This window comes from Colletotrichum spaethianum, assembly GCF_022836535.1.
Source record: "Colletotrichum spaethianum MAFF 239500 DNA, contig09, whole genome shotgun sequence".
In the NCBI taxonomy this organism is placed as follows: Eukaryota; Fungi; Ascomycota; class Sordariomycetes; order Glomerellales; family Glomerellaceae; genus Colletotrichum; species Colletotrichum spaethianum.
This window is the reverse complement of record NW_026054779.1, coordinates 80336-94302: the sequence shown is the minus strand read 5'-3', so window position 1 is coordinate 94302 and position 13967 is coordinate 80336. Positions and strand designations below refer to the sequence as shown.

Below are 13967 nucleotides of genomic sequence, written 5' to 3'. Positions count from 1 at the left end.
ACGGGGTTGGGTGATCCTTAGACCATGAAGTGTTCACCAACCTGAACGAATCCTCTAGAGGGTGCAGACGCAGAGGGCGCCTTGGCCTTCTCAAACAGCGAGTTCATCAAATCGATGCTCGTGGCGAACCCGCATCCGTCCGATACAATTCGGCCTTTCTGGCTTGTTGCTTCAACTTCCTCGGCAGCCGGCCGCAATGCCGCCTCGTTCACGCTTCGTAGCAATGCTCTGTCCCTCTTCTGAGGGCTGACAGAGCGTTGAAGCATATCCATCCACTCGTCTCCCCCAGCAACCTGAAGCTTCATGGGCGTAGCCGAGCCCTTGAGTGCACGCATTCTAGCCCTAAGAATGCCACCCGGTGTTTCACTTGCTGGGGCTACAACATCATTCTCTGGCGAGTCGATTGTTTGCTCCGCGGCGAGATGGCGTCTGAGGGGGGTTCCCACCGTGTCCTCATCCTCAGACATGCCATATCCGTTGTCCTGGTCGTCGACCTCCTCTTCCGTCGACAAAATTAGCGCATTGGACGCCGAACCCGCGAAGCTATCCCCTAAAAAAGACTGGCGCTGAGAAGGGCGCTGCGCATCTTCAGCCTCGCCGAAGTCCTCGTCCCGGTAGTCGAATGCACCGGGCAGGGCGCGACGTTTGTTCCTGCGAAAATCGAAGGTGTCGTCTTCCTGGGGGCTTGACTCAGAGTCATACGAGTCTTGCTGGGATGCATTGCTGTAAGACGAATCTTCGCGGGACGGCTCCTCAACAGGCTGCTCAACTTCGTCCTCGTCCTCGTCGTAATCTAAACCGTACGTAGTGAAATGTTCAACCGAAAACTTCCAAACGCCTGTCTCAGGATCGTAGCTTTCAAACGTCGTGTTCTCAATGCGCTTGAGACGCTCGATGTGCTTGTGGAATCGCTTGGCATCGTTGCTGGGTCGCTTGTCTCTACCACGCGGCCAAGACTGCTCCAGGGAAATAGTAGCAGGAACGTTCAAGCCCTTGCCCACGGGGGGCTTCTTGGCTGCAATGGGATAGACAGTCGCCGACCGGGTTTCCAGAATGACGATGCCTCCAAAGATCTCGTCCAGATCGATGTTTGTAAGATCAACAGGTACCTTGAACTGTACACTACCAACGTTGTCCCTGCCCACCGTGAAGCCTGTGACTTGCTGACGCTGCACTCTGTTCATGGAAGCAAGAACCTCCTTGGTAGGGCTCATCCAATAGGCACCAGGAGCCGCGTCGAAGCCTTCCTTATGAACCTCGGTAGGCTGTGAAGATGCCTCCTCCTCATGAACGATGGCGAGCTCCTTGCCCTTGCTTGGGTCCGAGTCTGTGGAAGTTCCGGTCGATGGCTTGGCTCCGCTGACATTGGCAGCGGCGGGCGTTGCGTCCTGTGCAATCGCGCCACCCCTGGGGGTAGACGCAATGGCACTTTCATTGTCATCGCCGTCGGGGGCGTCCATCGTACTAGTGTCAAAGCTGACCCTCTTGGACAGCTTGCGAGAGCCGTTGGCCTGGTCGGCAGAAGGCTTCTCCTTCGTTGGGGTCGAGAACAGGTCGCTGCGCATGTCCTTGTTTATGATCAACTTCTTAACACTGCCATTTTGACCATAGTAACGAGGTCCAGAGCTGGCTGAGAAAGCACCCGGCGCAAGGATGCTGTCTTCGGCATTAAAGCTTCTCCTTAGGTTGCTGGTTGATACGCTTTTACTCAAGCTTCGGTTCATCGAAGAGGACCCAAGCAAGCTCCGGCTCGCCCCGCCAGGTGTGCTTGCTGCGCTCGAAGGGCTGCCACCAGGAGTACCATACGTGCTGTAAGAGAATCCGAAACCTCTTTTCTGAGGAGTCGCAAAACGAGCGGCTGAAGCAGGATTCAGCTTGTACATGGGCAGAATGGAGCTGCGTCTGGGCTTGGATTTGCTAGAGAGGGGCGTAGCAAGCGGACCTGGATTGGGCGTCTCAGACCCTCCGAGGTTGGAGAACAAGGAGGGCGAACCATACGCAGACACATCGTTGATGTTAGCCGTGAGGGATTGAGGACCGGAGTTGACACCTTGGGAATTTCCCAGGAGTGAGCCGCCGAGGAATGAATTCTGGGGCTGTTGCTGCTGTTGGCTGTTGTTTCCAAATAAGGAGCCCTGCTGTTGCGTGTTCTGTCCTCCAAACAAGCCACCGCCCGCAGGCTGAGAAGAGCCAAAAAGCCCACCTGGCTTCGTCTGGTTTTGACCACCGCCGAACAGGGATGTCTGTCCGGTTTGCTGCTGCTGCTGCTGTTGCTGGTTGTTTGTACCCAACCCGCCGCCGAATAAGCCGCCACCAGTGTTTGTGTTCTGGCCAGCCGTATTGGATCCGAAGAGACCGCCGCCGGCGGTTGCTGGCTTTGCCCCAAAGAGTCCACCGCCGGTGTTGTTGGTATTGGCAGTACCGAAGGTGTTCGAAGAAGTGTTGCCACCGCCAAACAGGCCTCCTCCGGTGCTCGACGTCCCACCGCCTCCAAAGAGACCGCCGCCCGTTGCCGGCTTCTGCTGGCCGTTTCCAAAAAGTCCACCGCCGGTCTGCTGAGGCTGTGCGCCAAAGCCTCCACCTCCACCAAACGCGGAGCCCGTGCTCTGCTGTTGGGGCTGCGACTGGTTGTTGCCGAAAAGCCCACCGCCGGTAGATTGGCCAGTGTTGCCAAACAACCCACCCGTAGAGCCGGTGTTGTTGGTTGTGGTGTTGTTCGCTCCAAAGCCAGTGTTTGTGGTGCTTCCGAAGCCACCAGTAGTGGCTCCTCCAGTGTTTCCAAAGCTGAAGCCTGTCGATTTGTTCTGGTTTGCGTTGTTGTTGGTGTTCGAGCCGAAAAGACCACCGGTTGTGTTGGTGTTTGTGGCGCCGAATCCGCCGGTCGTGCCCGTAGTCCCAAAGCCGCCTCCAGTGCTCGTACCGCCACCGAAGAGCCCGCCGGACTGAGCAGGTTGCGACGTGGCTGTAGTGCCGCTGCCAAAGAGGCCTCCAGTAGCCGGCTTGGCGGCATTGTTTCCGAAGAGACCACCACCGCCAGAACCGAACCCTCCGGTAGAGCCACCGCTGAAACCACCGGTTGTTGATGTTGTGTTGGTGGCGTTATTTCCGCTTCCGAAGAGACCACCTCCGGTAGAGGTGCCCGTTCCGAAGCCCGAGGACTGTTGGTTGGTCGTCGAGCCGAATCCACCACTACCAAAGTTGGAAACGCCGAAAGCTCCTGTACCACTGGCATTGCCGTGACGGCGTCCTTGAGCGTAGTCAGCCAGTCTCAATTCCTCGGACGACCACTTCTTGTACGGCTCCTGGAACAGAATGTTTTGGAATGAGTTTGACTGGTTGCCTGCTCCCGTAGTCTCCTTCTCTTGGTGTGCTTGGAAAGGAGTAAGAGCGGTACCTGGCGGATCACCGACGTTGGAGCCGATGCCGGGGTTCATCGATGCGCCGAAACCACCACCAGCGGTAGTAGTGGTGCCAAAGCCACCAGACGTGCTTCCACCACCAAACAACGACGTGCTACCGGGAGTACTCGTGTTGGTGGTAGAGCCAAAAGCGGGCTTGTTGGCGCCGCCGAACAGACCTCCACCGGAGGAAGCTCCTCCGAACGGGGACGAGGTATTCGTCGCCGTGTTGGCGCCGAAGCCGCCGAAGCCCGTGGACGTCGTAGCTGTGTTGTTGGTGGTGTTTGAGGCTCCAAAAAGGCCGCCTCCGGTGGACGGGGTGGCACCAAAGGTAGGTTTCGCGGCCCCGAAGGCTGTGCCAGTGTTAGATCCGAAGCCGCCTATGAGAGTAAAAGTTAGCATACCAATTTTCTCAGACCCAGCTCAAGATTTTAGCAGACTCCCCGCAACAGCGTGAACAACCTACCCGATGACGTGCCGCCAAATGCACTGGTTGTGTTGCCACCACCACCAAACAAGCCGCCACCAGTACTGGTGTTACTGGTGGATCCAAAGGCATTGTTTGTTGTGTTGCCAGAGCCGAAGCCTTAAGCACACGGAAGTTAGTTGGCAGGCCATCGGGGGAGTTGAGATGATGGAACAGAATGAATAAGTATGTTGCGACGAAATGGGTTTCGACTTACCGGTACTGGTAGTGCTTGTGTTGTTGTTGGCCCCGAATCCTCCAAAGCCAGTCGATTGCTGATTATTGGTCGAGCCGAAGCCGCCGAAGCCGGTACTGCCAAAACCAGACATGATGGGCGATGACTAGCAGCGAAGGTTCGTGATGCGGTCGAGGATGGGGAGGATAGGATAGATGGCGCGACGAGGCGAAGGTCCGCCAACTCGTGGACGCTGGGTGTGTCGCCGACAATCAATTACGGGCGGACATGCAGCGCAATTCGATCGGAAGGCGCCGACGGTGTTGATGGCCTGTAGGCGCGTCGTCTGAACCGGTTCGCGACGTGACTTGGTGTGAGGTGTGTTGATTACTGCCGGTAGTCGAGATTTTTTTTCGATGGGTGCCGCGCAAAGGAACGGAAAGATACGTGGAGAAAAAGTGGCTGGGGTGGGTGGAAGGGATGCACGCGCGCTGGCGACGGGTTCGAAAGGGGCCAGGCAGGGGGGATGAAAACAGAAGGGAGAAAAAAGGTCAGCGACGCAGGTAGGCAAGGCCTCAACAACGGCGGCAAAGCAAGGGCAAATTCCTCTGGCCGGTGGAGGGTTGCTGCTGCGAAAATGTCAATGGCAGTTTGTACGTCTGTCTCGCGTGCCGATGCGAAGAAGTCGAATACCTTAAGTAGGCTGGCGGCGCTGAGGTCGAGTAGACAGCTTTAGTCTGTCTGGGCTGGGCTTGACACTTCCTTCCCGAGTTGCAACGAAGAATAGCGCGGGTAGCTTAGGTAAGAGCAGGTGGTAGCTCCTGTGGCTAGGTAGCTTCCGGCGATTGCTGCCTGAGGACGGGTACCGTCTCTGATTCGTCCGAATGAAAGAGCTCGAGATTGTGACCAATGAACAAGCTCGAAAGGTGTTCCAGGCAGGAGCAGCAGGAGTAGGTAGGCAGGAGCATGTAGCATCCGCCCCGATCCATTAGTAAGTATACCTCTCAGCCTGTCCAATCACGCACTCCGACTGCTACTGCGAGAATGCCTTGCTTGGTCACGTTAGGTCACCAGACCACACTTTTTGACAACATCAGGATGGCTTATACAGGCAGACGGGAAGCTATCAAAGAATAAAATATGAATAAAAAGGAAACCAAAAATATCGGATCGATTTAAGAATTGAATACATTGCTGAAGCGGACAGTGCTTAATTGCGGATGTGTCCTTGTCCCCTCTTGATTCTTTCCTACATGTCACCTGGCGTGGTTTCATCTCGTTGATTCCAACGAAAATATCCGAGCTGGATGGACTAATATGGCCAGCATAAAACCAGGTTGCTCCCGATGTTCTCCTGTCACGTCGAAGCCAGGGATACGCGCATTCAAGCGAACCGAAGCCGTCAATACAAGCATCTTCGAACGCCCGCTTCTAGCATCACGCCAATGACCGTGGAAAGAATAGTTGGCTCATTCTGGAGCAATATGCGCAAGCTGTGTAAATGTAAAAGAAGGAGCAAGCCGCCAGCCAACTATGAACAGGAACAAGTTGAGTCCTCTGACGGGTATGTGTCCGCATCGCAAAATAAATCCCCCTTTCCCCCCAAGTCTCTAATAACAATAAAAAGAAGCATTTTTGGTCATCACGCCCCAACTGCAACCTGCTTGGACAATGCCGATCAAAAGCAGTCGGCACCGACCAGGCACTCCTATCCATGAAACACAGCCTAAAATTGGATGAGGTCTTGCGGCTGAGTGTTCTGCTGCTGTGGCCTCGTTGCCGCGAACGGGTTGTTGCTGCCATTGATGCCGGCGGGACCCGTCGCCGCAGGCATTTGTGCACCTCCATATGAGATGTTGGGCATGCCCGTGTACTGCGATCGGAGGAATGGGTTGTTGCCGGTCGCCTCCGCCGTGAGGCGTTGCGCCCCGGTGCCCGCGCTGTTGACAAACGTCCCAGGGGCCGTGTGCTGCGCGGGAATGCGCGTCTGACCTGTGTTACCAAACGTATCCATGCCGTCTCCTCCGGCAAGCAAAGCATTCAGCTTGACCTCGTGTTCCGTGAGTTCCTTTTGAGGGGTGCCGAAAGCGTTGGTACCTTGGCTAGAAGTCGCCTGAGGTTGATTGAAACTGGGCTGGCTATAGCTGGGTTGGCTAAAGGTAGACAGGGTCTTTTGCTCCGGGAGGGCGCTAAGAGCAGGCATGGAAGACTGGCTCTGAGGCTGCGGCCGACCGAATGATGAGGCGAACGGGTTATTGGAACCCGTCTGCATGGGCTTCATCGGATTGCCTTGCTTCATCGAGCCTGTAGACCAAGGGTTGTTGCTCCCAGGCTGCGCAACGGGCTCCTGAGGGGCGGGGCTCTGAACCTGTGCCTGGGCATAGGGGTTGTAGCCCGTTGGCTGCGGTTGGAATCCCTGTTGCTGCTGTCCGTAAGGATCGGTCATGTTTTGCTGCATTCCAAATCCACCACCACCGTAGCCGTTGGGGAAACCGGTCGCTTGCGGCTGCTGGTACCCCGTGTAGGCATTGGGCATAAAGCCGGTGGGCTGCGGCTGGAGCTGGTTTTGATCGATCGGGTTCGCAAAGAAGTCAACAGCACTGCCTTGCTGATAACCTTGGTTAAAACCGGTGTACTGGGGTTGCGTCGTCTGGACTGGGGTGTCGTCGAAGAGTAGCGAAGCATTGTTATCCTCCAACTCTCGTCGGCGGCGCTCGTCTTCCTCCTTGCTTAGCTTGATGGCCTTGGCAAGATCATCATCTTCGGTTTCGTGAGCAGCGCGGCTCGCTCGTTTCCGGCGATCCTCTTCCTCCTGATGCTTGCTAGCTTCGATGGCGAGTCTGTACTCGGCATCGTCCTCATTACTCATCCGACGACGGACGCGCGGCTGGGTAGGGCTGGTGTGCTGGGGCGCGAACTCTTCAAGGCCGGTGACGCGAGACTTCCATGACTTGCGATCGCTTCTCTCGGCTCGTAGCCTCTCCTCGTCCAAGATGAGGGCTGTAAGTTCTTTGGCAGCAACACGCACTGTTCTGCTGTCAGCAAGGCACACCCACAGGCGATGGGGAAAGTCTTCAGATAGCGCGTACCGTTCTGACCGACGTCTCTGCCATCTTCGTCAACGTATTGAAACTCGCGCAATGTCTTAATGATGTAGATGCTCTGCCTCGCCCACGTAACGACCAGCTCGGAACCCTCGTGCAGACAATAGTCCAAAACCTTCAGAGCTTTCAGGACGTGCCTCCAGTTCTTTCCTTTGTCGTTGAGTCGCTTATCGAGCATGTCCATGATCTCATAGAACTCGGTGGATCTGCCATCGCATTTAGTACTCGGCCTGGCTCGTCTGGACACGGGAAACCTACGTGTTGTACGTGAGCTGAGCAATCTCGCTCATCTGGGTTCCGGTCGGACCCCATGGGTCGTTGCTGGTGGCTGAAGAAGCATCGTTTAGCAACGGAACAGGGGGGGTGGGAAAGAAGGGGCAGGAAGCAGGCAGAGCGACGCACCTTCTCTGACCTTGACCTGGACGCTGGAGTAACCCTTGGTCACATTTTTGACGCTTCGCATGACCTTGGACATTTTGGCGGTTGTGTTTGGTCGTCAACGGGAAGCTGGGTGGGTGGTGGTATCTTTGAAGAGGAGCGATGGGATTGGCACGCGATGCCCGGTCTGGCAGGAGGTTGGATGTGATTCGGGGAAAGTGGGCTGTCGGATACGCTGGACGAGGAGACAACGGCGTAAGGGTCAGGTAGCCAAGTGCAATTGGGCGGCGGAGCGCTTGGGCCCAAAGCAGGCAGAATGATGATGCGACGGGCAAAAGCACCAAAACTCGGTTGTCGTTGATGGTGTTGTCGGAGAGCGATATTGATGCGCGGCTAAGGAACAGTACCTGTCGACGATGGAAGAGAGCGGAGGTTGGATGTGGGAGGGGCGGTTGTGACGACAGCTTAGTCCCACGAATCGAAGGGCGGCTGAGCACTGAGCGTCGCAGGCCAAGCGTCGGTCCTCGGAGGAGAAACACTGAGGGATACGGGTCGCAAGGGCCGACTTCGCCAGCACCTTGAGAGAAGAAGCCCAGGCGACGATGGGCGGGTCTTGGTACGTGAGGTCGAAAGCACGGCACACAGAGGGCAGGCGGACAATCAAGTAGCGTTTTCGCGACGACGGTCTGTTTGGTTGGTGATTGAGGGTCAAGATCCGGGAAATATGGTGTTTGGAGAAGAGTAAAGTTTGTCCAGGCTGGTTTGATCGGATGCTGGTAGAAACAAGGCACTGGCACTGGCACTAGCTGTGGCACCGGGCGGCAATACTTGCAGCGTGTTGAAGTGTTGCACACCCACCTCTGAGGTCCACGGGTGCGTGTGCGTAATGCTACTTGGCAGGCGGCGGAGACGAATGGCCTGTAGGCTGTGTAAGGTCGGCCTCCAGCCACACTCCAAGTACCACCAGAGCGCTATGTAGCAGAGGTGATACATCCAAAGTACCCTGAAGGGCAAGGCGCTGACGGACACCTTGATGCCGGGACGTCCGAGCCGAACGATAGAGGCACAATACTGTCGCTCATTGCCTCTATTGTTACCCAGGGTTTTGTTTTATTCTACTTTCTTGAATCTCGGTCCCCAAGAGTAGCAGGCATGGCGAAGTGACAATGATGGCCCCGAGGAAGAGAAATTGAGAAGCAGAACGTCACGTTCAGCGCTGTAGTCGCTGTGTAAGGTAGAGCGTGCACGGCTTGGTGGCTTCAGTTCCAGGATTGTTAGCTGCATGCGATGAATGGAAAAGCTGACAAGTAATCCAGAGAGGCTGAGTGAGCTTAACTGCAAGGTGCAACGTGCACTATGCCGAGGTATGTTCGTTACATAGCCCAGAATGCTGGTGAGAGGTTGATGTGGAAATCAATCAAAGCTACCCTGTCGGTGGAAGGTCGGAACGGCTGGCGAAGACTGTGGAGTGGCTGGCAAGTGTGGATGACTATGAGGTCAGAAGAAACACGCCGTTAATCAGTCAGTCACCTCGAGTTAGGCGCAGAAAGCTCGCCGCCGTAGACTCCTAGCCCCGTCAACCGCTCTCTTCGTTATCGAATCTGATCGATATATGCAGCTATCGGCATCAATACCCTTGTAGCGGCACTGGCATACTTCAAGTAGCAGAGCTTCTTTATGCCCCGTGAGCTGCATGCAGCAGTGACGCGTTCACCTGCTCAGACGCCTCCACTCCAATGCTACCGTACAGCTTGGGGGGAAGGGCTGCGAGATTCATGTCTGATGCTCACGAGTGATCTGCAACGCCGTGCGCCCAAAAAACTCTCCCGCACCTGTCCAAGCATGGGACCAGGCCCCTTGGTATTGTCCCGAGGATCATAATACCTCGTGAGTACTTGCGCTGCTGCAACCGAGTGCGAGAGCTTCCCTCAGCAACAGTCGGCTAAACAAACAATACTGAAATACGACTGATGGAACAATCAAGCGAAAGGAGGAACCCCCCTCCTTTGCTCGTTCTTTATAATCAGTCACGAAGCCTCTCTATCATATGCCCCAAGGCTGCTTCGCAGTTTGGCCCAACTACTGTTCTTCTATGCTACGCCCAAGAATCTGCTTAGGCTGAATCACTTGACTACAAGCATAGAGAACAGACGGGAACCGAGCATTCCATCTCTGCACCAACATGTCAAGGTTACGCTACGGAGATTGGCATCTACCAGCCCGTCACTTCACCTGCCACGTTACGAGAGCTGCTTCAGGCAGGGCTCAAATATAACATGCCGCTTTTGCACTATTAGGTACACTATATAACAAGGCCATCTAAAACGCCATCGCGGACAACAGTAGTAGGGGGTATCGGCTGTCTGGCATTCACTCATCCTCCGCAGGGTCATCGGCATTTCCATGGTTGCTGTGATCACCCCCAGCTACCTTTCCGCCCGTAGCCACCTGCGCTCCGTCCTCGAACTGCACCCGAACCACATCAATCGTCTCCTTGCTCTCAGACTTGAGTCCTTCGTCCTCTTGACCCTTGGCTGCCCCAAGACTCGCAGGCCGTTGCTTGTCTCTGACCCAACCCGGTGGAAGACCAGGTCCGCTATCGGCGTTGCCATAATCGCTTTTCTTAGTGCCCTTAGGCCACCGGCCCGGTCCGCGCCCAGTTCCACCCGTCTTCCGACGCGATGATGACGACGTGCTTTTGCTTTTGGGCCGGCTCGCGGTAGGCCGCCTGGTGCTACTGCTACCACCGGATCGACGTGGTCGCGAGTTGTTGCTTGCGTTTCGCGGCACAGATGGCCGGGGAACGCTTGCCCGCGGCCGGTCGGAACGTCGGCCGCCAGGAGGCGGGTAGACTTCGAACCTCGACGGAGGTACGTCCTTGTACATGCTGGCCCAATCTTGTGCAATTGATTGTCCGGGAGTCGCCGGATGAGGTAACTCACTGGGTCGAGACGCCTCTTTGTGGACTGGCTCATGGCCACTCTCGCCGTTCACCAAACCATCATGATGTGATTCCGTCGACTCGTATACGTCAGGCTCTGCTTTCGAGCCATTAGTGTATTTGCCAGCACCCTCTGCGCTGGCAATCGAGGCACCGTCGGGGGTATGAGGGTTCTCGACGACGCTCTTGATCGGGAGGCCATTCACAACAACTGATTCTTGCTGTGAGATGGCTGGTACTGTCTCCTGAGCTGGCTTGTGACTGTCGTCCTCTTCTCGCGGTGCGATCGCACTGATGGCAGGGCCAAGCTCAAAGTTTGTGGCGTTCCCTCGTCCCATGACGTACGGTGTCCATGTGAGCGCCTCCGGGTTCAACTTGACATAGTTCTTGGCCTCCCACTTGGCGATGTATTCAGTGCAGTATGCCAAGTCGACGCGGAAAGCATATAACTCCGTTAGTGGGTCGCGCACCAGGCATCTGAGGCCTTCGAGGGCAGAAATGACGTCGTCGGGAGTCAGTCCGGTATCGTCAGACATCTGCCGGATACTCAAGCCTGGGGCTGCCGACTTATCTTCTTCGACATGGTCCAGTAGATACCGGCACAGAACCAGCCTCCAGTAGTTGCGGTAGGAAACAAGACCCATATCGGAAAGTGGCTTTTCAGGCGATCCAGTCTTACGTTCCACGCGAGTAAGCAGGTAAGAAAAGTCGATCAGCAGGTTTCCGTAGCCTTTTCGCTGGTGTATAGGCAACGTCAGGATGCAAGAGACATTGTTTTGGCTGCTGGCTCTCTTCTCCTTTGAGAAGTAACCAACAAAGTGATAGCCAAGTGCATCGTATTCGCACAGGACGTAAAAGAGAAATGGCTCAACGTCGTAGTAGAGCGTCTTGGATCCTAAGAACAGCTTGGCAAGTAGGCAAAGATTCTGACAATAGACCGGATTCTTTCGGCCATCTACTTCAAAAACAGAGACGGATCCGTGGCGGTATATCTCGTCTCCCGGCGGGTGTTTGGCAGGGCACTTGAGTTTATGCCGCCAGGCAACATAATCCGAGTTCATGTACTTGAGACAGAACTCGCAAATATAAAGAGTCCGATTCCGGCTGTACTCCTCGGGATAAGGAGCAGCATACCAGGTGTCGATCTCCCAGCCGCCGAAATCGATGCACTCGATCTGGCTCGCCGGCCCAGAATTCTTTTTGGACCTCTTGGCAGGCGTCGTTAAATTGAGCTGGACGCTATGGAGACGAGCCCGCCAGACCTCTTCTGCTTTTTGCTTGGCTTCATCGAACCGCCGACGATCATCGTTTGTGGGTAGTGTTCTTGACGTGTCGGCCTCGGCTTCACTAAGGATACCGCCGTAAGGCTTCGTTTTGACTTCATCGGTTTCCCGGTCGAAGAAGGAATAGAAGGGATGTGCGTAATCTGATGAAGTGAAGGAAGCCGTCATTGCGGCGGCTAGCCCATCATGAGTCGACGCAGTCGTACCTGCCCTCTCCACTCTTCTTCGGCTTGACGTAGACTTTCTGGATAAGGCTCGACGGAGAGCTGAAGGTTTCACGCGCATCTTGATGACGATGGAGCGAGTTCGCCGGGTAACCGTAACCGATTGGGCTTTGCGTGTGGCGTTGAGACGCAACTTGCGCCGTGAGCCCTTTTCTCTAGTACCATTTGGACCATCTTGTGACGTCCCCGCACCGTGGCTTGACTCCCGGTCTTTGGAGGTGTTACGCCGGCGCTTTCGGAGCGACATGACGATATCATCCGCCTCGATGGATGATGTCTTACGCTTACGAAGCACGCGGGATCCATCCATAGGGTCTCCATCTAGAAGCAGGTGGTTGAAGACCGAATGAGAGTCGGGTTTAATACTGCCTTTTTGGGGTGGAAGCAAGTCTCGTGCAACTTGAGATGCTGTTGACCTTCTGGAAGATGGCGAAAGTTCCAGATCGACTTCGGGGTCGCGCTTCTTAACGTCCTCGTTCTCATCGGCGTTTTCATGCTCTTGCTCCTGAGCAGCTTCGCCTTCAGCTTCGTTAACTGGCGCATCTTCTCCCAATGCACAGTCGAGACACTTCCATTGGGAAGCTCCTGGAATGACGCGTCAGCAATAACTATTTTCGAGGAAAGGGATAACAACATACTGCTTGAATCTTGAAGAGCGCCGGCTTCCCTAGCGCAATGTTGATGTGCTAGATGCCTTAGCATTTGTCCTGCTGCTCTCTGAAGCAATCAAACTTACAGTTCTCGCCGCAATCGACGCAAGTCAGGAAATCCTCAAAGTCTTCGGCAGGGTCGTGCTCTTCATCTTGCTTGCAGAACATGCATGTGTTAGGTGCGGCATCTTCCGAGCCCTCTTCATCATCGTCATCCGCTGCAGCGACCTCGTCCCACGCAGCGTCCCCATCGGATTCGTTGCCAGATTCGCTGTGTGAATCCGAGTGATCACTCTCAGGCTCATCTGCCTCCTCGTCGTCAGTTTCACCCGGTCGAATTTTGACGGCGCCGACACCTTCTGCCTCGTCCTCCTCGATGTCGTCCAGCAAGCTACTACTACGGCTTCGCGCGCCGCCTGAAGCGCCATCTCTTTCGTCTTGTTCCATGTGCTGATCCATATCCTCATCAGACTGGTGATCCAACTCCTCATCCAGTGATTCCTGTTCGGATAGCTCGCTGTTATCATCCGGGTTCTCGCCCATCTCAACGTCATCCTCAATGGCGCTTGCGTCTCTTTCCTCTTCTTCGTCGCCAACCACATCTGAGAGTTCGTCGTCATAGGTATTAGGATTCGTCAACGGGCTTTCGGTCGTTTGCGGTATTTGACCAGCGGGCACATTCGGTGCATCTTCGAATTCGGCGTCTTCCTCTGATAAAACCGCGCTCTGCTGCAGCTCTTCCTCGGTGAGTTGTGCGCTTGCCATCTTGCCGAAGGTGCTCCGCCCCTACGGATTGTTGCGATGATCGTTGCACGTTCAGAGGTATTGTATCTGGATCCGTCCGTCATGAACAAAACATTGGTGTTCACAGCCCATAGCTAGCATGGAGTGGCAATAAGTCGACTGATAACGGCGCGTAAGGACGCTGGTGGTTCGTTTTATCCCTAGGCGAAAGTTGCAGCGGAGAGGGTAACGAGCGCGTGTAGCCGTGGACAGCGTCGCGCGGGAGTAGTGCGCCGTCTTCTGCAGTCGGCGAATGCTACAGCTAAGAGTCGAAAGACGCGTTGTTGAGCGATAGTTGCGAAGGCTTCTTCTAAGGCAGGAGAAAAGCCAGCGGCGGCTTCCAAGTCGTGTTCGAGGCGCAAAGTGACACGCTGCCGGCTCTCAGGCTGGCGCAACCTAAGGGATGCAGCTTCCACGGCTGTGTTAAACCGTGGCGCGTACAGTAATCTGGGCCCTAGACACTGTGGTGGGCAGGAGGCATAAGACGGGGAAACAAGGATGCGTTTGGTGTGCGAAAGATCGATCCCCAAAAGTGTGGGACCTAGGAAAGTGCGAGAGGAAGAGA

The 13967-nt window shown here is 55.4% G+C and overlaps 4 protein-coding genes across 4 annotated transcripts; all 4 read right to left on the bottom strand.

The window, feature by feature from the left end:
* Positions 1-17: 17 nt before the first annotated feature.
* On the bottom strand, positions 18-4193 carry ColSpa_04265 (nucleoporin NUP145; the record flags this gene model as incomplete). The annotated part of the gene is made up of 3 exons (XM_049270477.1): positions 18-3778; positions 3865-3984; positions 4082-4193. The coding sequence occupies 3 exons, from the start codon at positions 4191-4193 to the stop codon at positions 18-20; spliced, it is 3993 nt and encodes a 1330-aa protein (XP_049126434.1).
* Positions 4194-5765: 1572 nt separating this feature from the next.
* On the bottom strand, positions 5766-7618 carry ColSpa_04264 (epsin-1; the record flags this gene model as incomplete). The annotated part of the gene is made up of 4 exons (XM_049270476.1): positions 5766-7039; positions 7129-7349; positions 7402-7471; positions 7546-7618. 4 exons carry the CDS (start codon positions 7616-7618, stop codon positions 5766-5768), a joined length of 1638 nt encoding a protein of 545 aa, XP_049126433.1.
* A 2273-nt stretch (positions 7619-9891) lies between these two features.
* On the bottom strand, positions 9892-11913 carry ColSpa_04263 (histone acetyltransferase mst2; the record flags this gene model as incomplete). The annotated part of the gene is made up of 1 exon (XM_049270475.1): positions 9892-11913. One exon carries the CDS (start codon positions 11911-11913, stop codon positions 9892-9894), a length of 2022 nt encoding a protein of 673 aa, XP_049126432.1.
* A 16-nt stretch (positions 11914-11929) lies between these two features.
* ColSpa_04262 (uncharacterized protein) lies at positions 11930-13384 on the bottom strand (the record flags this gene model as incomplete). The annotated part of the gene is made up of 4 exons (XM_049270474.1): positions 11930-11989; positions 12025-12537; positions 12608-12636; positions 12706-13384. The coding sequence occupies 4 exons, from the start codon at positions 13382-13384 to the stop codon at positions 11930-11932; spliced, it is 1281 nt and encodes a 426-aa protein (XP_049126431.1).
* Between the last annotated feature and the right edge of the window lie 583 nt (positions 13385-13967).